Here is a 25,324-nt window from a genome sequence, read left to right on the forward strand (position 1 = left end):
CAAGGTCACTTACCTTGGCAGTGTCCCTTCCAAGGATGTACATGTTGACAATGAGACTGACATTCATATTGCCAGAGCTAGCTCAGCATTTGGGAGGCTCCAAAAGAAAACATGGGAGAGAAGAGGCATTATATTGACTACCAAACTGAGGGTAGTCAAACAGAGGGTAGTGAAACAGAGCCCTCATGCTGACCTTATTGCTATATGCCTGTGAAACCTGGACAGCCTACTAGCCCCATGTCAGGAAACTGAATTACTTTCATTTAATTGTCTTAGAAAGATTCTGAAGATCACCTGGCAGGAGAAGATCCCACACCCTGAGGGGCCTTTCTTGAGCTAAACTGCCAGGCATTCCAACATTACTACAGAGAGTGCAACTATGATGGGCTGGCCATGATGTTAGAATGCCAGACAGATGCTTGCCAAAAAAACTATTTTATGGAGAACTCACACAGGGCTAGAGCTCACTCAGAAGTGATACTGAAGGTCTCACTGAAGAACTTTAGAATTGATAGTATGGCATAGGAGACCCTGGCACAGGACCACCCAGCATGGCTTGCCCTCAGCTGTGAGGGGCTACACTCTATGAGGAAGGTAGAATTGAAGCAGGTCAAAGGAAACATGACATTTCTAAGTTTAGAGTGCCCATCCCAGGTGTTCCCATGGACTATTTGTGCCTCTGTTGTGGTAGAGCATTCCGAGCTTGTATAAGTCTGATCAGCCACAGTTAAACACAATGTAATTTATCTCAAACACAGTGATATCGTTTTGGTCTTCTTCAGTAATGAAGGACATGAACCAACCAGCCAACCCACCAACCAACAACTGCGAGATGGAGGCAAAACCCCCACTTAAGGAAGAGGACCAGCCTGACATCTCCCCTAGCCAGGCTGCCTTTTTCACAGGCCCTCACTAAGTATTTCCCCCAACACACACAAGCCTTTTTCAGCTTTCTTTTGTATAGTATTCCCATTAGGATGTAAGTTCCTTAAGGACAAGGCCTATCTTTGTTCAGTTGTATCCCCAGAGCTGAGCACAGTGCCTAACCCAGAGTAGGTGCTTAAAGACGTTTATTGACATTCCACAAGAGACCCAGAAGAAAGAAGAGGTGGGGTCAGTCCCTGGGCTGAGAAGGGACCAATCTGAACCACATCAGGCTGATCAGGGTCCTGGTCCATCTCCACCGTCTCTCAAAGGACATCCTGGGAGGAAAAAGGAGTGTTGAGAAGGCAGTAAGGTACAGTCTTGCCCTCCCTCCTCTCTCTCCCCACCCTGGCACCTGCTAGGTGCCCCTCAGAAAAAAAGGGACTTCTCCCCATCTCCCGTGGAGCCCACCCTATGACTCTGCCTTGTGTCAGCCATCTTATTAACTTTGCTGTAGGACTGCTTAAAGGAAGGAGAGACATTGGTGGTCTAGAGAGTACAAGGACTGAGAATCACTTTCAAGTAGGGAAGAAGTGATTGTACTCATTTTGGAAGGAGAAAGAGAGAGAGAGAGAGAGAGAGAGAGAGAGAGAGAGAGAGAGAGAGAACAAAGTAAAGAAAAGAGTCAGAAAAGACAGAAAAAGGACAAGGAGGGAAGGAGAGAGGGGAAAGAAGGAAGGGAGAAAGGGAAAGAGAGAGACATGGGAGGGAAGCTAGCAGTGGTGGCTTTCACACTTGTTCATACTTTTCTTGCCTCTCTTAGGGCTCCTGGTGCTTCTGAAAGCACATGTGTGCCCAGATCAGCCCTTCTCAGCTGGGCATCTCAAGCCCTCCCAGCCTTTGACTGACACAGGACTCTCCCTTCCCACCATGGCCTTCCCCACCCCCAAGCAATGTGGGCACACTTCTTCCCGTTCATCTTCCTCTTTTTCCACTCTGCTCTCCCTGCCTTCCCTAGAGGGAAGTGAGCTCCCCAAAGGCAGAGGTTGTTTTCCATTTTCCATGTGCATCCCCAGAGAAGGTAGGAGCAGTTAGCCAGCTGCATTCTCCACTGCGACAGTCACAGCCAGCAGGATTCAAATTCAAAGAATGGACTAATACTTCTCAGAGGGGCCTCTTCTATATTAGGGACAGCTAGAGGGCACTAGAGGGATCTGAAGTCCCAAATTCAAATCCAGTCTCAGATACTTGCTAGGGACAAAGGAATCACTTTAACCCTGTCTGCCTCAGTTTCCTCATCTGTAAGATAGGAATCATAGTAACACCTCCTTTCCAGGGCTGTTATAAGAATCAAATGACACTATAATTAAAGACTGCTCGGCACAGAGAGCACCTATATACAAGCTGAGATGATTTCCCAGACCTCCCCTACCTTGTTGGTCTCCCTTTGGACAAGGTCCTCAATCTCCTTGGTCCAGTCTAGGGCTTTCACCAGCATCTCCACCCCACCAATGATGTCTCCCAGCTGGGCCACATCATTAGGACGAGGCCTCCAGGCAAATGGCCCCACCAGCTCACGATTGATCAACAGTCGAGGAACAGTCTTTCTGGATGCTTCTGACAGACTAGCAAAAGGCTCCACCTAAAAGAGTGGTGAAGAGCCCCCATCACTGGACCATCTCTCACAGGCCCCAAAAACCTCTTGCAGCTGCTCTATAGAGACCCTTCCCCCATCTAGTATTGGCTGAGGTATCTATCTAACCTATTTCCCTGAAAGATGAATCTCCCAAAAGAGATCTTTGTCCTCTTCTCATGGAACTCCAAGAATGAGGTGTTAACTCCCTTACTTTGAGGGGCTAAAATCAGCCCATGGGAGGCCCTGAGGCACTAGTCTTAATCCCTATTTGCCCTAAATCATCTCTTCTCTAGGACAAACATCCCCATAACTTTCCAATGAGTCTCCTCCAAATCCTCTTTTCCTTAAACACTTATTCTGTGAATTCTCTGCATGGAGAAGCCATTCTTCATCTCCCCTCATTTAATAAAAACTGAATTGTGGGCAAGACAAAAACAAAGAAAAACAGACAAAATCGAAACTTCTGCCTTCATGACTTGTTCATGACTCTTTGGCTTGTTAATTAAAAAGGTGAAATGTCAAAAAATGGGGAATCACCCAAGGGTTTCAAAGGGTGATGACAATCTGTATGTAGGGGCAGGGAGCCAACTGCCTCATGGCTCTGTCCATCAGCTCCCAAAGAGGTGCTTCCCAACAACTCCCATGGCTCTCTATGGCTTTGAGGACCAAGCACCAAAGCCCTCTGATTAGTGCTGTCTTCCAAGAGGCCTTTCCTATCCCATGCCTGCCATTCCCAGCTGCTCAAATCTTCCAGAGATCTTGTATGAGCTTCCTTATTTACATGCTATTTTCCCCATCAGAATGTGAACTCCCAGGAGGCAGGGTCAGGGTGTGCCTTTCTGGGCTCCTTCCTCTCTCTCACCTTATGCCCCTTAACTCATCATTATGCTTCCAGCCCTCCTCCCCAAGGCCAACTGACCCCTACTCTCTAATGTCCAACTTCTCAGGATCTCCTATTTCACTAAGGGTTGCAAAAACACACGTTTCCCCATCTTTGAAAAGCTCTACGTTTTGTTAAACTATTTTCTGACCTTCCTTGTTATAAGGAAAAAAAACTATTTTCCGACCTTCCTTGTTATATATTATAATCCTTTGAGATGGGAGAGGGGGATGTATTGGGACATGCAGGCAATGTGTCAACAAAATTCCTTTCTGGATTCTACCAACCCCTGTACTTCTCCCTCCTTCCAGTCAAAGTCCTAGGAAAGCCTGCCTACATCTGGTGTCTCACCCCCTGAGCTTCAAACTGCCCCCTCCAAAGAGACCTAATTAGTCTCATCTGTCTCCTTGATCCTCATTCTCCTGGAACTTTCCTGCTGCTTCCAGATCTTCCTTTCCACAACCCTGTCCTCTCTCCTCCTTCTCAGGTTCCAGATCCTACATCATGATTCCTAGATCCAAACTCCTCTTGGACATCTCTATGTGTCACTGACTTTCCCTACCCACCCCCTTTCTGCTCAAGGTTCCTATGTCTATCAAGACCATGACCATCTTTCCAGTCACCCATGTTTGAGGTCTCTATTTTCATCATTGACCTTGACCATCCCCCACTCCCCCCCCCCCCAGTTCATGCCTCCCACCTCTAATGTGGTCCACTGCAATAATTTCCTCATGGTCCCTCCCACTTCAATCCATCTCCCTAACCCTTGAGGATAAAGGTAAATTCCTCTACTCAGCATTCAGAGTCTTCATCACCTGATCTCAATCCACCTTTCCATATAGTCCACATTGTTCCCTTTCTCATAATGTAGATTAGAGTTTATCCAAACACCTCATGGAAGGAGAATAAACAGCTCAGAAGGGGAAACCTACCCAGGAAATAGACTTTTTGAAAATTCAACTTCCTCCTGGCTTCAATTAGCTCCCCAGTTTTATCACCAGGTCACCAGGTCCCCAGATTCCTGTCAATGTGACTCTAGCTCATCATCATTCTTTCACTCCCTACCCCACATCCAGCCTGTTACCAAGGCCTGCCGACTTCACCCCTTTTGTTAAAGAACAATTAGAGGGGGCAGCTAGGTGGCACAGTGGATAGAGCACCTGCCCTGGAGTCAGGAGGACCTGAGTTCAAATCTGACCTCAGACACTTAATAATCATCTAGCTGTGTGACCTTGGGCAAGTCACTTAACCCCACTGCCTAGCTAAAAAAAAAGAAAGAAAAATTAGAGCATTGAATGTTTTTATAATTTTCATTTCCAAATTCTTTCCTTCCCTTCAATTCTCCCATATGCTCCCCTTTCTCCTCTGAACCTGCCCCTGTCCTAAGGCAGGTCCTTATAGCAATAGTCTGCTGGGGGGGGAAGGGGTTCTGCCAGCCTCAAAGCTAACTCCACTCTAACCCATTCTTCATTCAGTCACCAAAGGGATTTTCCTAAAGCTCATGTCACCCTTATTCAGTACACTCCTGGGCTCCCATACCAAATGCTCTGTTTGGCCTTCAGAGCCCTTCCTAACCTAGGCCTCTATCAACATTTTTTCCCCAATCTCCTTACACCTTCCTCTTCCATCCCATCCACTTTGATCCCCTGACCCTGGCCTACTGAAGATCCATCTCTCAGCTCTGGGTATTCTCTCTGGTCATCCCCCCAGGCCTGGAATGTTCTCTCTGACCTTTAAGTTCCAGCTAAAATTCCTCCTACAGGAAGCCTTCTAAAATTTAGTGTCTTTCTTCTCTTACTTCCCTTTTATGCTGCCCATTTAAATTGTCTATTTATTTGCTGGAAGCCTCTCCTGCTCAAACTGGGAACTCGTTGAGTGCAGGAGCTGCCTCTTTGCCTGACCCACAGCAGACATTTAGTCCACGCTGATCTGTACATGCAGACATAGACACATCTCCAAAAGTATTTGGAAGAGTCCCACCCTTCTGTCTCCCTCTCTCCGAGTGGACAGACCTCACCCTAACTCCTAGTTCCCACCTCACATATATCCCATTCTCAGTGATTTACATGAGCTTCAAAAACATGGCTGTGTACTAAGACAGAGAAACTTCATAAACTATGAAAAGCAGAAGTAATATAGGCATTCTCTATTGAAACAATAAAAATTATCAGCAACAAAGGATATTTGGAGACATGGTTCAAATGCAAATAAAGATCCAGTCATTTAGAGAATTATAGAACAGACCAATAGAACAACCAATAATTCCATCAGACCATGTGACCAATATGCCCCAAAATATGAGTTGTAACCATATGAGTAACACAGGAGAAAAAAATGACAGATCTAAACACTTTTACCAACAAAAGAAAAAGAGCAGAGTAATGAATTAGAAGCACAAAATAGAATGCAAAAAAAGGAATAAAATTAATCAAACTAGCGAATTTGGGGGTGTTAAAATAATTACCTAATATGACAGGGGAACAGAAAATAAAATTGTCCACATCAAAAATGAAAACAGAAAATTCATGACAAAGAAAGAGGAAATAAAAGAAATTATTGGTAATAATTTTGCCCAGTTATAAACCAATAAATACAACCAAGAGAAATGAAATATGGGAATATTTACAGAAATTAAAAATGGTCTATTCTATGATTTTCTAAATGACTAAAAGAATTCAAAACAAAATAGCTTTAAAAGTGAAAATATATACAATGACTATAACAAAGTAAATGGAAGGAACAAATACCACAGAACAATCAAATGATAAATTTTAGTCTATGATAAAAGCTATTATACTATAAGAAATGCTGAGCAGGATGGTTTCAGAAAAACCTAGATTTAGATAAACTGATACAAAGTGAAGGATGATCAGCTATGAGAGAATGAGCAGTGAGAGAATGAGCTCAAGACAATGCTCCAAGGCAATTTCAAAGGACCCATTAATGAAAATTGCTGCTCCCACCCAAAATATGGAAATAAGTTTTGCATGACTTCTCATGTATACCTGATATTATATTGCTTGCCTCAACAGGTGGGTGAACATGATAGGGAGGGAGATAATTTGGGATTCAATTTTTAAAAATTAATGTTTAGGGGCGGCTAGTTGGTGCAGTGGATAGAGCACTGGCCCTGGAGTCAGGAGTACCTGAGTTCAAATCTGACCTCAGACATTTAATAACTACCTAGCTGTGTGGCCTTGGACAAACCAACCCCATTGACTTGCAAAAAAAAAAAAAAAAAACTGAACAGTTTTTTTAAAAGAAAATCAGAAATTTTGAAAAAGAAGGAAAAAAAACCTGAATGACATAAAATCATAAGGACAAAGCATGGCTCCTAAAATGAGATATGAATAGATGCCTCCCTGCCTCCTCCTCCTTTGTAAAAGTTGGGATTCATGAGTGTCAATTTGGTGGGTGCAGGCAACAATAGTTTTAAACTCTCTTTCCTTTCTATTCCATTTTGCCTCTGAAGAGATAATCAGCCACTCAGTGTCAATAATTAGCCCATTTGATGGGTCACTGAGATCTAGGTGGTTTCTATTAAATGAAAGGGTAGGAGTACAATCACAAGCACAACCCTGAGTAAACAAAAATGCCTAACTTTAACACAGGTTTGGTTCCTGGCCTTTATTTGAATTTTTCTTAATCTCCAGCTAACCCTAGATCTTTTTTGTGGCTGAGACAAATTCAGAACTCAAGATACTAGAAGTGTTTAGTAGAAGAAGCTGAGGGAAGAGCCAGTCATTTCTTGACATCCCACACCTTGGTCCTTGGGGAGGCAGGACAACTGCCTTTGATGCAGAGGGCCTAGGTTGGGCATCAATTATTGCTCAGGGAGGGGACTTGCAAGAATTGGGGGAATTGGTGGGGGTTCAATTATTAGTGAAGAAATCACAAGGCTCTCTGATTTGAGTGTTAAGACCATAAATTTTAATTCACAGGTTACTGTAAAAAGTTATTACTTAATTCACAGAGTTCTTTAGGAAGGCAGCAAGATAAAGAAAGTTAAGAAGAGAAGGGGCTGCAGCAGCAGCTGCCATGGGCAGCAGTGGGGAAGAGAACATGAAGAAGAGGAGGCCAGCTGCAAGGCAGCAGGAGAGGAGTTAGGACAGCACAATAAAGTTGTGTTCTTGAACATTGGGGGGGGCAGGGAAATTCAGGACTTTGTTAACATAAGCTGTTTCAGCCTCACAGAATTTATACAATGCTTGTCCTGGTGAGATAACTTAGAAACTCTAGTATAAATAGGATTACATAACAGACTAGTTCTGAGTCAATATAAAGAATAGGGAAGGTTTAACAGCTCTTAAAGATTAACTGTTTTACAGTGTAAAGACTAACATACTGCCTTCTGTTCGGGGGTGGGAGGAGAGAAGTAAGATTGGGGAAAAACTGTAAAATTAAAAATAAATAAATAAAATTTAAAAAATAAAAAAATGCTGATTAAACTTTAAAAAAAGGATGAACTATTTTAACAGAGTAGCTATTTGGAACAGAGTTTGCTAACTAAGGAAGAGATTTTGTTAGATGGTAGAGGTTTTGCCTGTAAGTACATAAAGGAAAGTATTATTATAATAACAATACAGAAAAAGGAAAGGATTATATATTTGTCTCAATATAGAAAAAAGGAGAAAAAAGATTACCATATCTCTCTCTGCTCAGGGTTCCCCTACTTCACCTTCAGCCTGAATATTGTGTTCTGAGAATACTCTTTGCATCACTCTCTACTCTGCCCAAGATCGATCCTACCTTTCTTTCTCTTTTATCATTGTGCCTTTTCTTCCCAGGTCGGTTCTTGGGAGTTCTGACTCCTTCCTCTCTACTGTCAGAGCCTTCAATGTCCATTTCTCATAGAATCCCATAGAGGCTTCTGGTCTATCAAGCAATTTAAACATCTGGGAAAGTATTTGCAGAGACCTCCTACATTATCTGTCTCACACTTCTGGCAGGTTGATTTGAACAAGCTGTATCCTCATTTGAGAGATGCATATCAGGGTTAAATAGGAAGAAGCTATTATTGGCTCAATCAACACTCAGTCTTACAAAAAGAACCCCCCCCCAAAAAAAAATCTAATTAAAAGATAAATTGGAGCAAATATTCAAAGAAAAATTACTTCCAATATTACATAAGTTGTTTTAAAAAGTAGGAAATCCCTTCTATGAAACAAATATGGTCATCACCTGACTTCAACCCCCCTTTCCAGACATTACACACTGCTCACTTTCTCAAAGTCTAGAGTCTATTCAAACTCCTTATGGGAGGAGAATAAATAAGGGAGAAACCAAAGTAGGGAAAGCCAGCCAGAGATCAATATGAATACTGATAAACAAACTGCTGGTGAATCATTCTGAGACAAAAGCAGAACAGCTTTGGGCCAGATTTACTGGGTTAAATATCCACCTGTAGAAAAACCTCAGTATGATAGTGTAGCAGGTTCACAATTTGATCAACAATCCACTGGCTATGGATTTATCAAGGCCAGAATATTAAAATGATGGAAAACCCTATCTGCCTCCTGAGGAAAAAAAAAACAGAGGAATGCTGAATGCAAACTGAGGCAGACTTTTTTCCCTTTCTTTACTTTTCTTGTATTTTTGGGGTCTATGCTTCTTTTGCAACATGACTAAGGTGGAAATATGTTTTGCATGAGGTCAGACATACCTTTAATTGATATCAAATTGTTTGCCTTCTCAAGGAGGGGAGAGGGGAAGAGGGAGGGAAAGAATTTAGAACTCAAAATTTCAAAACATAAATGTTAATTTTTTACATATAATTGGGTAATATCTATTGCAATAAATAAAAATATATTGAAAGAAAAACTACCTTTTTAAAATAAGCAAGATAGATAGATAGAAAAGGAAACAAGGCAGGATTATTCCCCAAGAAGATATTTAGGAATCAGATCACTTGAGAGATGCACAGGGTGGAGAGGGGGACAGGAGAGAAAGAGAGGAGATAATGTGAGGAGCTGAGTGGAAACTCCATGGAACAACAGAAATGGACAAAGTATTTGATTTTGGAAAGGATAGAGTTAGAGCTCTTTCCATGCATCCACAGCTTCTGGATTGACCTTGGGACCCATTTCATTCTCCCTCCAAAGTTGTTTCTGAGCCCACTGTCCTTCCCCCATCCTTACCCAAATACCCAATCAGTTGTTAAGTTGTATTCATTTCCTCTCCCTCTGCTAGCTGAAGCCTTCCTCACATCCCCCAGGCTCTTCCCAACCCAGCATTAGGCTCTCTATACAGGGAGATAACATAGACATAAGTAAATACAAACTAAAAATGGAATAATTTGAAGGGAGGGACCAAGCTCTGAATTTCCATGGCTGACAACTCCACTGAACCCCAGTAACAAAAGGGACATAGGGGCTGAAGAAGGGTGAGGACCTGTGCCCTCAACAGTGACAGGAAGTCTAAAAGAAAGGAGAGTCTGGGGAGAAAGTGGGGAGTGCCATTTTGGATGTGCCAAGGTGATGGATAGGACTGGAGCTCAGCAGAGATCCTAGGGCTTGTCTCCAGATGTACAGAAGCAATCACTGAATTTGTGAGGGCTAATGAGATCTCTGAGAGGATGGAAAGAACTGGGCCCAGGACAGAATATGGAACCCTCAAGATTTGCTGTTGAAAAAAAGGCTCCTTTTTCAAATGATTTGAACTAAATTGCTGTCTGGCACAGGGTGAACAAAAGAGTCTTCCTTCTAGGTCAATACCCTTTGGCCAAGGATGCCCAACCTACTCAGAATCCACTCAGCACTACTGCCATGCGATGGCATGATAGATCTAGTTCCCAACTATATGCTCCTGACTTCCTGGTGAGGAAGGCAGAGTTGGCTTCCAGGGAGGGAGGCAGTAGGATGGTTGAACTCCTCCAAGTGACACCAGACTAGCAGTTCTCCTCTCCCCAATCTTTTAGCTCTTCTTTTTTCATGATCATACTCTAGCCTGTCATCCCCTACTGTGGGATAAGCTTTTTACCTCTGAGTATCTACTGCCAAACATAATGCCTAGTTTTGATACCCCATGAATTAGACAAAGTACAGAACACCCAGTTGTCCTACCCCCTTCTCCATCCCTTGTCCTGTAACCCTCTCCTGAATCCCCATTACCCCTTAGTGTCTCCAGACCTCCAGAGAGGTCCCAATGATGATGAGCAGATCTGCCATGGGGAAGTCAGCCATGTGCAGGAAGAACCTTTGTGGGAGCTGTTCCCCAAAGAAGATGATGTCAGGTTTGATGACTCCCGTGCAGATAGGGCAGCGGGGGATCCTGTCTGCCATCACATCTACCTGAAAAAAAAAAAAAACCAAACCAAGAAGGTAGTCAATGGCCAACTCTCTCCAGAAAGGATTGGATCTCTATCTTGTATCTGAGAGAGCATCCAGTTCTAAAACAAAATCTCAACCTGCATCTGAATGAAAAGCCCCCATCTCTAGAATGTTCACCAACAAGCATTCAAGATCTGCCACGAGACCAAACTGTGGTCAATCTGGCATTGCTTGAGGATCGCTCATTGGGAGGACCCACCATTTTTCTTGGAAATTGCACTGACCTCAAGTCTTTTCCATCCCCTTTACCCACCCTTCCTCTGACCTCCTCCCCGACACCCCACAGAGGCCACAGAATCTCAGAGTTGGAAGGAACCATCACCTCCAACCCATATCTGGCAAGCAGCCCATCAGACTGCTGGAAATCCCATCCTCTACTTCCCCAGGCAGGCCTTTCCATTTTGGGCAATCTAATTGTTAGGAAAGTTTTTCCTAAAATAAAGTTGAAACCACCCATTTTTCAGCTGACAGAGAGGGCCAGAAGTTTAGAAGTTGCTTACCCAGGCAGGCTCAGGGGAGGAAGCAATGATAATTATGATTTTATAGAGCCCTTTAAGGTTCACTGAGTGCTTTGGTCCTCTTCGAGAACAAACAAAAACAATTTCCTTGCTTTTTCCTTCCAATAAGCCTGGGAATTAGAAGCTATTACTAAATCATGGAAGTCAGAGACACTGAAGGAAGGAATAACAAGGTGGGCTGACTGACTTGAAATGAGGACAAGTTTACAATCCAGTTAGGAAAGAAGATGATGGTTATCTGAGACTCCCAGGCTTCCTAGAACCCTTGTATTTCATTCCTTCTCCTTTCTTTTCTCATTCAAACAGACACCAGGCTGCTTAATATCTTGGCCAACTCTGGGTGCGTAGCTTTCCTCCAGCACAAGACTCCTTTATGTGACTTCACCTCTTGGCCAGAGGGCCCTATTCAGCCCTGCCTCTAAAAGTCCATTCTAGGGATGCCTTCAAAGCTCCCTATTTTCTTATCCCTGGAACATGGTGTTCCCCTCAACAAAAATGGCCCATACCCATTTCCATCTCCTGCATCCCCCCTTTCCCTTAGCCATTATCCTCAAAGTATTACAGTTGCTCACCCGAAACTCCTCCCCTGGAAATGACTGCCGGCAGACAGTACAGGTGGCAGAGGCAAAGGTGCCATGGGCTTCTACGAGTTTTGAAGCAGGGATGCCAGCTGCTGCAATCCAAACACAAAGAGGAGGTAAAGTGAGTCCATCCACATGGTAGCCCAAGCTTGGCTCTGTTGGCCAGGGATTTTTCCTTTATCCCATATTCTTCCATGGCAGAAGGGCTCAGTGTCCCTATCTGTACAAGACAATGAGGAATGACATGGTTAAGCACAGAGGGGATAAGAAGAATTTACTGCTAAAGTTCATGAGACACAGGGACAAAAAGTGGCTGGAATTACTTGCCCCCTCACTATCATTGTCCACAATTTGAACAAAGGGGAGCCTAGGGTTCTAGAAGAAGAGGGAGAGCATTCCAAACATGGATGCCAATCTGGGCAAAAAGATGAGAATGGAAACAAAACAGTGAATTTGGGCACCTTCATTTGGCCAGTCTGACTGGAAAAGATTGAGTTAAGAGAAACAGTGTGGTAAAATAGGGACAAGATGGGTCTTTATCTTGTTCAAACAGGAAAGAAGTTGGGATTTTTAAGTTATTTGGAGAAATTGTTCTACAACTACAACAAGGATGGACTAAGGAAGAAAAAGGCCCCTTGGCAACTGGAGTCCATGAAAGGGCTTATTGCATGATCTCTAATTCTAAGTTGGGGTGACCAAAGAAAGGCTAAGACTCAACAGCTGACTAGGTGTGGGAATTGAGGAAGAGCACAGAGATAAGCCAGCTCAGAGGTTGCAAACCTGAGGGACTGGAAGGGAGGGGTGCCATCCATCAACCTGTCAACAAACTTTTATTAAACACCCACTGTGTGTCAAGTACTGTGCAAGGTATGGTGGATACAAGCACAAACAAAAATCCCTGCTTATCAGGTAGAATAGAGTGGAGGAGAAGGGGGAAGAAAAGGGGGGAGAGGCTCGGGGCCCAGTGCTCTCTGCTCTGGATTCTGGAGCTGGAAATGCCTCCAGAACATCCAGGCAGTGGTTGATGAAGGCGAATGATAATGAAGGAGATACATACATGTAACTGGCAATGTGCTGCTCAGATCACCAAGGGAGAGGGTTACAGGAGATAAAGAAGAGAGCAGCCTAGAGCTTGGAGAGGTGCTGCTCTCCTGGTCAAGAGGAAGACAAATCAGTAAAGCAGCCAGAGAAGAAGTGGTGGCAGACACTGAGGGAGAAGACAGTATCCAGGAGGAGGAGGAGGAAGCGTGTGAGCAAAGGCAACTGGGTTCACTGGTAACTCTAGAGTAGAAGGAGCCAGATGCAGAAGGCAGGGTAAAGAGAGAGATTTTTTTTCCTTTATTTTCCAATTACATTCAATATTTATTCATTTGAAAATATATGAGTTCCACATTTTTCAACCACCCTCCCTTCCCTCCCCCCTCCCCATGATGTTTATCAATCTGGTAAAAGTTGTACATGTAAAATTGTGTTTAACATAAAAGGGAGAGATTCTTAAGGAGAGGAGAGGATCCAGGGGATAAAGAGAGCCTGAAGCTTAGTGGGTATCAATGGCTTGCAGGAGCACCAGTGTAGAAGAAATAGAAAGGTATGAGATCAAGGACCCAGGGCAAGGGCTGGTCTTCGCACAAAGGGTCCCCTTTTGTTCAAAAACTACAGGAAAGAAGAGAGAATAGGAGTGGATGGTATGGGGATAGAACTGGGAGAAAAGGACACAAGGCAAATAGCGGTTTTCTTGGTCCAGGTGTGAGGCCAGGTTATTGACTGAGGACAGGAGGTGACATCATGATGATGATGTTTGTCCTTTATTCTCAAAATAGATCATGATGGGCAGCTAGATGGCACAGTGGAGAGAGCACTGGCCCTGGAGTCAGGAGTACTTGAGTTCAAATCCAGTCTCAGACACTTAATAATTACCTAGCTGTGTGGCCTTGGGCAAGCCACTTAACCCCACTGCCTTGCAAAACTATAAAAAAAAAATAGATCATGACAGCAGGAAAGTGATATCATGCCAAGCACATGAATTGGATATGAGTGAGGGGGATGCCGTGCTAAGTCACCAGCCTCACTTTCTCCTCGAGGATCTTCTGGGTCCAGTGGTCAGATATGAATCAGGATGACTGGAGATGACCCTGTATATGAGGCAAAAAGGCTTAAATGACCTGCCCAAGGTCACACAGCTAGTAAATATCAAGTATCTGAGGCTGGATTCAAACTCCTGACTCCAAGACCAGTGCTCTATCCACTGCTTCACTTAGCTGTCCCGACATTTTTTGACAGCAAAAAGGGAACCAAGGAGTAAAAGGAATATGGCCACATCAAGCTAGGGTCTAGCCTCAGATACTTGATACTTACTAGCTGTGTGACCTTGGGCAAGTCATTTAAGCTGTTTTGCCTCATATCCAGGGTCATCTCCAGTCATCCTGATTCATATCTGACCACTGGAGCCAGATTTTGGAGGTGAGGTTGGTGACTTAGCATAGCATCCCCTTCACTCATATCCAGTTCATGTGCTTGGCATGGTATCACTTCCCTGATATCATAATCTATTTCAAGAATAAAGGACAAACATCATCATCATGTCACCTCCTGCCCTCAATCACCTCAGTCCTCAGTCTAAGCCTGAGCTTAAAGAACTTAAATTTGTGGCCTTGGTTCAATGTAGCACCTTAAAAGCTGACAGAGCTAAGAAGGCAAGGTGACTGGCAACTGTAGGAAGAGGTAGAAATAGACAGATGATGAAGGCTTCTGAGAGAAGGTGGTAATCAGCTGACCACCCCTGAGCAGGCTAAAGAACTCAAAGGCTCTTTGGGAAGATTTTTTTTTCCCCAGAATTCCTGAATTTTCCAGAAGAGGAAAGGAATTAGTCCCTGGAGCTTTTTCCCCTCTGCCTGCTTCCATTAACCATTCACTGACGCTGCCATTCCATAACAAACAGAAAATCATCATCATATTAAGGAGAAAAACAAAATAAAACTGGGCACACAACAGAAAAGAAAGCCAGGGATGGACAAGTGGGTAGGCCCATCTGTAGAGGTCACAGTGGGCCAGGAGACAAGTTTCAGGCAAGAGGTATTTGTCTGGAGACCGTAAGTGAAAGACCCACCCTTACCTCTCTCTAGCCCATCAATGTTCTGAGTGTAGAGCCGCAGAAGCAGTCCCTTGTCATGAAGCAGGCGGAGGAAGTAGTGGGCCAGGTTGGGCCTGTAGTTTCCAGGATAGAGCTCCTTGGCCAAAGTAAAGAAGGGCTTGGGGTTGTAAAAAAAGAAGTCCAGTTCAAATATGGCTTCTGGGTACGGGAGGTCATACTGCTCCAGGTTGCTATAGAGGCCACTCCCTGGAGACCTGAAGAGGGAAAAGAGCCTCAGCCTCCCATAGGTAAGACACCCCCCTGCCCTGAGACAGAGGGCTTAGGGTGAAAGCCAGGGAAGGATTGAGGCAAAGAAAAGGAAGGGTAAGAGCATTCCTTACCTGAAGTCTGGGATCCCACTTGGTGTGCTTATCCCGGCACCCACCATGACCACCACCCTCTGGCAGGCTTTGGTCCGAATCAATTCTGCTATTTCCTGCAAGGACAGCTTCTCTCCTCCATGACCACTTCCTGCTCCAAAGCCACTGAAGACCCCCGAAAAGAGGCACTCACACTTCTTACCCAGGAAGCTAAGGGCAATATGACAATGAGAGCTCATACCACAAGCTACCACCTCCCCTCACCCTCACGAGCTCCATCTCCAACAGAAACCAGCTCGTGCCCAACCTTTCCATTAGTAGCCACATGACCCTCACTTGGGATGGCCACACAGATGGTATGGGATAACCATAGGCCTTCTCCTTCAAACCAGGGCTCAAGAACAGATTATTAGATGCAAGGGATAGAAGGCTCCCATGTTCCTGGATGTGACAGCCCATGTACTTCAATGGAGCATCTTCCATGGAGGTGTTTTATATTAGAACGGAATTCCACAGATGCCTCCCCATGAGACTGTGAGCTTCTTGAAGGCAGAAACTGTCTTTTGCCTCTTTTTGTATGGTCCCTGGTTAGCACAGCACTTGGCACATACAGACACTGAATAAATGTATTCATTGACTATCCCCCCCCCCTCCCAAATTAAGGAAATTTAGAAAGGGAAAGCATAGTTGCATAGTCCAGGAAAACAAATTCCCATATTAGCCATATCAGAAAACATACATATCTTTATGCATTCTATGTTAAACATCTCTGTTAGGAAACAATTATTTCAACTTTTTTCTTTTTTTGGATTCATGATTTATCAATACATTAATCAATCAGTCAGTTTTAAAATTTTTCAAAATTGTTTTTCTCTGGTTGGTTCTCTTCATTGTTGCAGAAGACCAAAATGACATCACTGATATGAGCTTGGAATATTCTACCATAGGGTGAGCACAAATAGTTCACGTGAACACATGGGGTGGGTACAATAAACTTATGCATCTCATATTTCCTTTGAGCTGCTTCCATTTTGCCATGCTCATAGAGTACAGCCCCCCTCTGATGAGGGCACACCATGCTGGGCAGTCCTATGTTAGTGTCTCCCATGCTGCACAATCAATTCCTAAGTTCTTAAGAAATACCATCAGTGTTTCTGTATTTTTCTGACCCCACCCCCCATGAGTGCATGTCTGTGTGAATTCTCCATAAAGAAGTCTTTTTGGCAAATGTATATTGTCATTAAATAAATTATTTTTCTGGTTCTGTTTATGTCATTTTACATAAGCTCATAAGTTTTCCTAGATTTCCTAGAAGTCATATTTTTCATCATTTTTTTTAGGTTTTTTTTTTTTGTAAGGCAAATGGGGTTAAGTGGCTTGCCCAAGGCCACACAGCTAGGTAATTATTAAGTGTCTGAGATTGGATTTGAACCCAGGTACTCCTGACTCCAGGGCCAGTGCTTTATCCACTACGCCACCTAGCCACCCCTTCATCATTTCTTAGAATTTATTCCATTCATGTGCCACAATCAATTTAGTGAATTCCCAACGAGAAGGTATCAGCTTAGTTTCCAATTCTGAGTGAATGTTACATTTTTGCACATAAAGGTCATTTCCCTCAATTGCTCTGGGGTAGATGGTACTAAAAGTTGTATAACTGGGACAAAGTGTATGCATGAATATTTTACTAACTTTTCTATCATACTTTCTAATTGTTTTCCAGGATGGTTGAGCCAGTTCATAGCTCTGTCAGCAGTGCAACAGGATGGTTTTCTGCAACCCCTCCACCTTTTACTCATTTCTCTCATTTGTCAGCTTTCTTTGCTTATTTACTTTGCATTATTTTTTTCATATGTGGATAGCTTAATTTCTTTGAAAACCACCTATTCCTACCCTTTGACCATTTATCTTCTGAGGAATGCTCCTTAGTTTTACCAAATTTGAATAAATTTCTTATGTGGCAGGAATGTGAGACTTTCATGAGAAAGTTGCTAGAAAGATAATGCCCCTCCATTTACGTTTACCTTCTGATTTTCACTACATTAGATTTGCTTGAGCAAAAATGTTTTAATTATATATAATCAAGGGACTGTTTTACATTGTATGCTCTTCCCTACCACTTAATTAGTGATATGCACAGATCTAAAAGTCATTTCTTCCTTGTTCCTCTAATTTAGTAATATGGTCATGTGACCTTTTATGTCTAAGTCATGTATCCATTTGGAGCTTGATATGAGCTGCTGGTTTAACCCCATTTTCTGCCAAACTACTATCAAACTATCTGCAGAGGTTTTGTCAAAGAGGTTTCCCTTCAGTAACTCAAGTCATCAGGTTCATCAAAAGCTAAGCTGCTGTTTGTTATCTTCTATACGTTGTATACTGATTGGTCTTTTTTTTTTAATACCTAATACTGAATCATTTTAATGATTACTGCTTTGTTATACAATTTGAGATGGGGTATTGACAGACTCCCCTCCTATATTGTCCATTATTATTTTTGAGATTCTTGCCCATTGATTCCTCTCTATTATTAATGTTTTCCTGGTTCTAGAAAATTTTCTTTTGGTAGTCTGATTGGTACAGTATTAAGTAAATTTGTTTAGGCAGCATTTTCATTTTCATAACATTTGCACAACCTAACTATAAGCAATGAACTTCCCTCCAATTATTTAGGTTTGTCTTTATTCCCACACAATGTTTTAAGGTTGGATTCATATATCTCTTGATTGAATCCTGATAGATAAACCCCAAATATGTTACACCTTTTATAGTTTTCTGAATGGTAAGTCTCTTTGTAACTCTTCTTACTGGATTTGGTTGTTCATATAAAGAAATACTGAGGATATATGTGAATTTATTTTATACCCTGAACTTTTTAGGGTTTGTTTTTTTGTTTTTTTTTTTTTTTGTTTTTGCAAGGCAATGGGATTAAGTGGCTTGCCCAAGGCCACACAGCTAGGTAATTATTAAGTGTTTGAGGTTGGATTTGAACTCGGGTACTCCTGACTCCAGGGCCGGTGCTCTATCCACTATGCCACCTAGCTGCCCCTATACTCTGAACTTTTGCTGAAGGTGTTGTTTCAATTAAAATTTTTTCTCATCTATATAGAATCTTTATTTCAATATTATTTTCAGGTTTACATTCTTGCAGGCTTTTCCACCAATGAGAAAGCAAGAAAAACAACCCCCCAGACAAATATTAGTTAAGCACAACAATTTCTCATACTAGTCATATTCAAAAGAAAAATGTTTCAATCTATATAAAATCTATTACACCTCTACCTGGCAGGGATATATTTCATCAAGAGTTCTTGTGTCTGATTGCTTACTATCTCAGGGAGGAATAGAATTTGGAACTCAAAACTTTAAAAAATGTTAAAAATTATCTTAACATTTAATGGGTGAAATAATTTGTTTGTGTCTGTGTAAAAACAGGAGTTCTTGGGATTGAGCAGAGTTCTTAAATCTTTTAAAGTTGTAAGTCTTCACAATATTGTTATTATATAAATTAGCCTCCTAGGTCTGACTTCACTTTCACTATCACCAGTTCATACTGGTTTTCACAGATTTCTCTGACAACTATCCCCTTCATTATTTCCTATAGCAAAAATAGTATTTTATCAAATCATATTCTGTAACTTTTTCAGTCATTACTTAATTGATAGGTACTTCCTATTTCAATTAATTCTTATTTTCCTATCTGGGCTTCTGTAAGAATAGTTTCATAGAATCTAGGGGGCAGCTAGGTGGTGCAGTGCATAGAGCACTGGCCTTGGAGTCAGGAGGACAAGAGTTTGAATCCAGTCTCAGACACTTGCCACTTACTAGCTGTGACCTTGGACAAGTCACTTAACCCTGATTGTCTCTCATCCAGGGATATCTCTGGTTGTCCTGATTCATATCTGGCCACTGGACCCATATGACTCTGGAGAAGAGTGAGGCTGGTGACTCAGCACAACAACTCACACCCAATTCACATGCTTGTCATGGCATCACCTCCCAGATATCATGGCCTTCTTTGAGAATGAAGGTCAAAACATCATAACATCTGAAAAAAAAAAGCTATAATTGTTTAATCTCTGCCAATGTTTATTTAATTTTTTTCTTACCTTACCAATAATAAGGGTAGAGTTGGATAGCATTTCTAGTACTATGTTTAGTAAATGTTAAATAGGAATAACAATAATGGACATCCTTGCTTTATTCCTGATTTTACTGGCAAGGCCTCTAACTTTTCTTCATTACATATATTTGCTCTTAGATCTAGGTAAATAATAACTATTTTAAGGAAAGGTCCACTTATTCCTATGAGTTATAGTTTCTCAAGGAAATGGTGCCAAGATTTTGTCAAAAAAACTTTTCAGCATTTTTTTGCAAGGCAGTGGGATTAAGTGGCTTGCCCAAGGCCACACATCTAGGTAATTAGTAAGTGTCTGAGGCCAGATTTGAACCCAGGTAGTCCTAACTCCAAGGCCGGTGCTTTATCCACTGCGCCACCTAGCCGCCCCCCATTTTTCAGCATTTATTGATAAAAAAACATTTTATGCTATTAATAGTCTATAATAGTAATAGTCTTCCTTATAATGAATCAACACTGTATAAATCCAAACTGGTCATGGTATATAATATTCTATGTTGTTGTAACCTACTAGCTAATATTTTGTTTAAAATTTTTCCTTCATTGTTCATTAGGAAAGGGTCTGTTATTTTCTTTGTCTGCTCCATCTCACCTTGGTTTAGGTATTAAAACCATATTTGTATCAGAGAAAGAACTGATCAATGGGTGTGAGGGGGTGAAGAAAAAAATGAAAAAAAATTTACATAACTTGTATATTCAAAGACAAAAGCAAGTTGTACATGGTAGATTTGCAGTTTTATGTGCAATTATCTTTTTACAATATTGCGCACAAATGCTCATTTTCTTCCATAAACTGCAAAATAAAATTAATTTTTAAAAATATAATGGAAGTGTGTCTTTTCTTATTACTGATGTTTTTTTAATATTAAACTTATATGTTCTTTGTATGTTTGATAGAATTCATAGATCTATCTGGTTCTAGAGCTTTTTCATAGGGAATTTATACCTGGGTGGTCAATTTGTTTTCCAACATTTTATTTAAAGCATATTTCTTCTTTTGTTAATGCAATTAGTTACTGTGATTTACTTTTCATTTCTAATATGAAAAATTTGGTTTCCTCTTTTTAGAATCATACTAAAATATTATCTATTTTATTGTATTTTTTCAAAAAATCAACTATTACCAATTCAATGGGTTTTTTGCTTTTAATTTTATTATGCTCTTCTCAAATTTCATAATTACTACTTTGATTCTTTTGTGGGGATGTTTTATCTGTTCAGCTTTAAAAAAATTATTGTATGCTCAATTGATTTGTTCTATTGCTAATGAAAATATTTATAGATGAAAAATTTCCTCTCAGAATTACATTAACTATATCCCCTAAGTGCAATTGTTATTTCAATATTGCACTTTTCTTGGATGAAAATTTTTCATGACTTGTTGACACATTTTTTCAAATTATGTTAGTCTCCAAATACCTTTTCTTCCTTTAAGAAATCTTTATTGAATTTAACTTTTTCATTGCACTGTGATAAAAAAATGATGTGCTTAGTATTTCTACCTATCCATTTTTTTTCCTGACTTTTTCACTGGGTTTTATTTTTTTCCTTCAATACATGGTTAATTTTTGCAAAATTGTCAAAAAAGCTGAGAATTACATAAATTCCTCCCTAATCCCACTCTATCCAGTTCAATTAACTCTTCTTTTATTTAATTGCTTTGCTCATTGGTAAAGAGATATACAATACATACATATGGGATACACACATATCCGTTATTTTTTTCATTAGCCATGGTTCCTTTAAGCGTATTGACATAACCCTAATTTTGATTCCAGTTTTTTAAAATTATGCCTACATTGACTGTAAACTCATTTGAAATCACAAATGCTACTCCAACTTTTCAAAATTCAACTAATACAACAGAGATTTTGATTTAGTTTGTATCTTAAATGTATTCCAGGTGTGTTTTTTGCAATCTGCAATATTGGCCTACCTAATTATTTTCATGTTGTTTCCTCCATTAAAGGACAGGGACTATTTTGTCTTTCTTTCCATTTTGTAGTTTCCATTTTGTAGTCAGAGTTTAATCAATTCTTATTAAAAGACTTCTTGTTCTTTGTCACATATGGCACTTTCCTATCTCTGGACTTGTAGAAACCACATGCTATCTGAATCTTCATACCTCACTCAAGATCCCAAATTCTGATGCATCTTGTTCATATTTTGTACATACTTATAGAAGTACATGCTATTTCTCCTTCAAAGAAGGTAAAATCGGTGAGGGCAGGGAAACAGACAGTACCTTTCTGTGCTTGGCTCATAGTGGATGCTTAATAAATACTTGTGTTTAGTATACTTGTACAGGGAGCTGGAGGTCACCCTGAAGGAGTATCAGATACCAAGGTTCCTGATAGGGATGGTCAATAAGCATGAGATAAGATCCCAAAGTGAAGAAAGTAATTTGGGTTTTTTAGGTACTTCTGAAAGTTTTTCAGCAATTACTGTCTATTCAAGCCAAATTTCTAATGTGTAAATGGAAAGCCAACACTGATTTACTAACTTCTATATAACAGATATGACAAGACTATTTTCTCCTGATACAGGGCTCCCTCTAATAACCTTGAAGACCACAGGCTACTCACTCTAACTCCAAGGCTTTCCCTCAGAGGATCAGTGTAAGGTTCAATGGATCACATGATACAGCATCTTTGGAAAGTTTAGTTATTATGAACAATTATGCTGAAGAGGAAGAAGCCAAGAAAGTGGATTCGGGTAGCCACCCAGATGAATTCTTCCAACAGTCCTCTCCAAGTAACTAAAAAATAACACCTCAAATCAAATTTCAGAATGGTACAGCCTACAAAAGATCAAGGTGAGATTTTTTCCAAGCTAAGAAAATATAGGGATGGAGACCAGTGCAGAGTGTAGCACCTAAAGTTGCTTCATGAATTCTCAGTCCAGAGTCAGCAAAGGCATTAGACAACTAGTCTGAAAGAGATTACAAAAGACCTATTGCTGACACTGGGGATAGCTGGTGCTGACTGGAAACTCTATTGCTGATACACAGTTCTGGGTCACAGTTCAGTCACAAGGGAGTTGCAGGGCCAAGTTAGCACTTGAAGGGAACAGGGGCTCTTTCTGAGTAAAGACCAGAGTGAAGGTCAAGATAGCAGTGATTGCACCTCTCCTTTAGATCATGGAACCCTGAAAGAACCAAAAACTTTTTACATAAAGTTGTAAGTTGAGAAATAGGATTGTAAAAATTAGAAAGCAAGGGAAAAATTTGACCATAAAAAACTATTACAGCACAGGGAAAATTAAGACATAAAAGCAGAAGACAATAATGTGAAAACAGCTACTCAAAAATATACTAATTGGACCCAAACCCAAAAAGAATTCCTAGAAGAGTTAAAGAGATATTAGAAGGGGGCAGCTAGGTGGTGTAGTGGATAAAGCACCAGCCCTGGAGTCAGGAGGACCTGGGTTCAAATCCAGTCTCAAGACACTTAATAATTACCTAGCTGTGTGGCCTTGGGCAAGCCACTTAACCCCATTTGCCTTGCAAAAAACTAAAAGGGAGAGAGAGAGAGAGAGAGAGAGAGAGAGAGAGAGAGAGATAATAGACATGAGAGACATAGAGACAATAAGGAAAACTGGAGAAATGAGTTATGCAAGAAAATTATGGAAAGAGAACGAGCATCTTGGTAAAAAGAGGCACAAAATTCACCAAAGAAAAGAACATCTTCAAAAGAAGGTCAAATGGAAAGAGGTACAAAATCTCACTGAAGAAAATAATACCTTAAAAATCAGAATTAGGCAAGTGGAAACCAATGACTTTGAAGTCTGAATGCAGACCAAAGCATACAAGTTTCACATTTTAAACTTTATCTTTTTTTTTGGTTCTGATTCTTCTTTCACAACATGACTAACATGGAAATGTTTGATATGACTACATGTACAAGCTATATTGGATTGTTCTCTGTCATGGGGAGGGGGAAGATAGGGAGGTAGAAAAATGTGGAACTCAAAATCTTGCAAAAACTGAATGTTGAAAGCTACCTTAACATGTAATTAAATAAAAAGAAACTAAAAACAGACATCTACAGTAAACCTGCCCTGATACTTTAGAACCAGAGGATAAAATAGAAATTGAAAGAATCTACTGATAGCCTCCTATGAGATTCCAAAATGAAAACTCCCTAGAATATTATAGCTAAATTCGATAATTTCTAGGTTAAGAAGAAAATACTGCAAACAGCTAGAATCACTTCAAATATCATGTGGCTACAGTTATAATCACACAAGACTTAATGACTTCCATATTAAAGGAGCAGAGGGCTTAGAATATGATAATCCAGAAAACAAAGAAACCAGAATTCAACCAAGAATCACCTACCCATCAAAACTGAGTATAATCCTTGGGAAGGAAAATGAAAGTTTAATGAAATAAGACTTCTAAGCATTCCTGATGAAAAGACCAGAGTTGAAGAGAAAAATTCATATTTAAAGAGAAGACTTAAAAGAAACATAAAAAGATAAACATGAAAAAGTAGTCATAAGGAACTCAGTTAAACTGTTAACATTTGCAACTCCTAAGAACTTTATCATTAGGACAGTTAAAAGTTTATATTGACAAGGGGCATGAGTGTGAAATGATTATGTTGGAATGATCTGCATAAAAATGAAGGGGGGGGGAACAGGGATGTACTGAAGACAGGGAAAGGGAAAGGTAGAATGGAGAAATTTTTATTAGATAAGAGGCATGCTAGGAAGGGGTTTTATAATTGAAGGGAGAATAGAAGGTAGGGGTAACAAGCAATTCTTAAACCTCACTTTCACCAGAATTAGCTCAAAGAAGAAAAGAATAAATGGCATCACTATATTTGAGATAAATTCCAATATGAGCTTGGAATACTCTATCACAGGTCAAGCACAAATAGTCAACAGGAATACCTGAGGTGGGTACTCTAAACTTACATGTCACATTTCTTTTGAGCCATTTCAATTCTGCCTTCCTCATAGAGGGCAGCACCCTCACTGATGAGGGCATGCCATACTATGCAGTCTTATATCAGTGTCTCCCAAGCTGTACAATAAATCCTAAAGTTCTCAAGAGAGACCTTCAGGGTGTCCTGGTATCTTATCTTCTGATCCCTATGTGAGTGCTTGCCCTGTGTGATTACATAAGTCTTTTAGGCAAGCATACTTCTGGCATTTTAACAACATATTCAGTCCATCGTGGTCATACCTCAGTGTCTGGTAGCTTCTCCTGCCAGGTGATCTCCAGAATCTTTTTTTTTTTTTTGCAAGGCAAATGGGGTTAAGTGGCTTGCCCAAGGCCACACAGCTAGGTAATTATTAAGTGTCTGAGGCCAGATTTGAACCCAGGTACTCCTGACTCCAGGGCCGGTGCTTTATACACTACGCCACCTAGCCGCCCCCAGAATCTTTCTATGATAATTTAAATGGAAGTGATTCAGTTTCCTGACATGGTGCTGATAAGACTGTTCAGGTTTCACAGGCATATAGCAATGAGGTCAGCACAACAACTCTGTAAAACTTCAATATGGTAGTTGGCTAATATCTCTTCTCTCCCATACTTTCTTCAGGAGCCTCCCCCAAACTGAGCTAATTGTAGCAATATATGTGTCAACCTCATTGTCAATGTGTGCGTCCCTAGAAAGGACACTGCCAAGGTAAGTGAACCTGTCCACAGTACTCAAAACTTCTCCATGTGCTGCAATCAATAGTTACACATGTAGATAGTATGGAGTTGGTTGATGGAGCACCTGTGTTACCTTGATATTCACTGTTAGACCAAAATTGGCACAAGCAGCAGAGAATTGATTCATACTTTGTTGCATCTCAGCTTCAGAGGCTTCATTGAGGGCACAATCATCTGCAAACAGAAGACCATGCACCAACCCTCCCTCTACTTTGGTCTTGACTTGTAGCCTTTTCAAGTGGAAGAATTTGCCATCAGTGA

General features: G+C 40.9%; 1 protein-coding gene across 4 annotated transcripts in view; it reads right to left on the reverse strand.

Moving 5' to 3' along the window:
- Nucleotides 1-1,052: 1,052 nt before the first annotated feature.
- The window catches only part of SIRT3 (sirtuin 3), a 34,439-nt gene continuing 10,167 nt past the window's right edge, over nucleotides 1,053-25,324 (reverse strand). For 2 of the 4 annotated variants that reach the window (XM_074230661.1, XM_074230665.1), the window contains exons 3-8: nucleotides 15,279-15,467; nucleotides 14,920-15,152; nucleotides 11,799-11,899; nucleotides 10,508-10,669; nucleotides 2,297-2,506; nucleotides 1,053-1,202 (exon numbers count right to left, since the gene is read on the reverse strand). In XM_074230661.1, coding sequence (XP_074086762.1) covers nucleotides 1,191-1,202; nucleotides 2,297-2,506; nucleotides 10,508-10,669; nucleotides 11,799-11,899; nucleotides 14,920-15,152; nucleotides 15,279-15,467 — 907 coding nt within the window. In that variant the 3' untranslated portion in view covers nucleotides 1,053-1,190. Of the gene's footprint in view, nucleotides 1,203-2,296; nucleotides 2,507-10,489; nucleotides 10,670-11,798; nucleotides 11,900-14,919; nucleotides 15,153-15,278; nucleotides 15,468-25,324 lie in introns of those variants that run through there. The other 2 variants (XM_074230663.1, XM_074230662.1) reach the window with 2 other exon arrangements.

Source organism: Macrotis lagotis, chromosome 3 (genome assembly GCF_037893015.1).
Source record: "Macrotis lagotis isolate mMagLag1 chromosome 3, bilby.v1.9.chrom.fasta, whole genome shotgun sequence".
Taxonomy (NCBI): domain Eukaryota; kingdom Metazoa; phylum Chordata; class Mammalia; order Peramelemorphia; family Peramelidae; genus Macrotis; species Macrotis lagotis.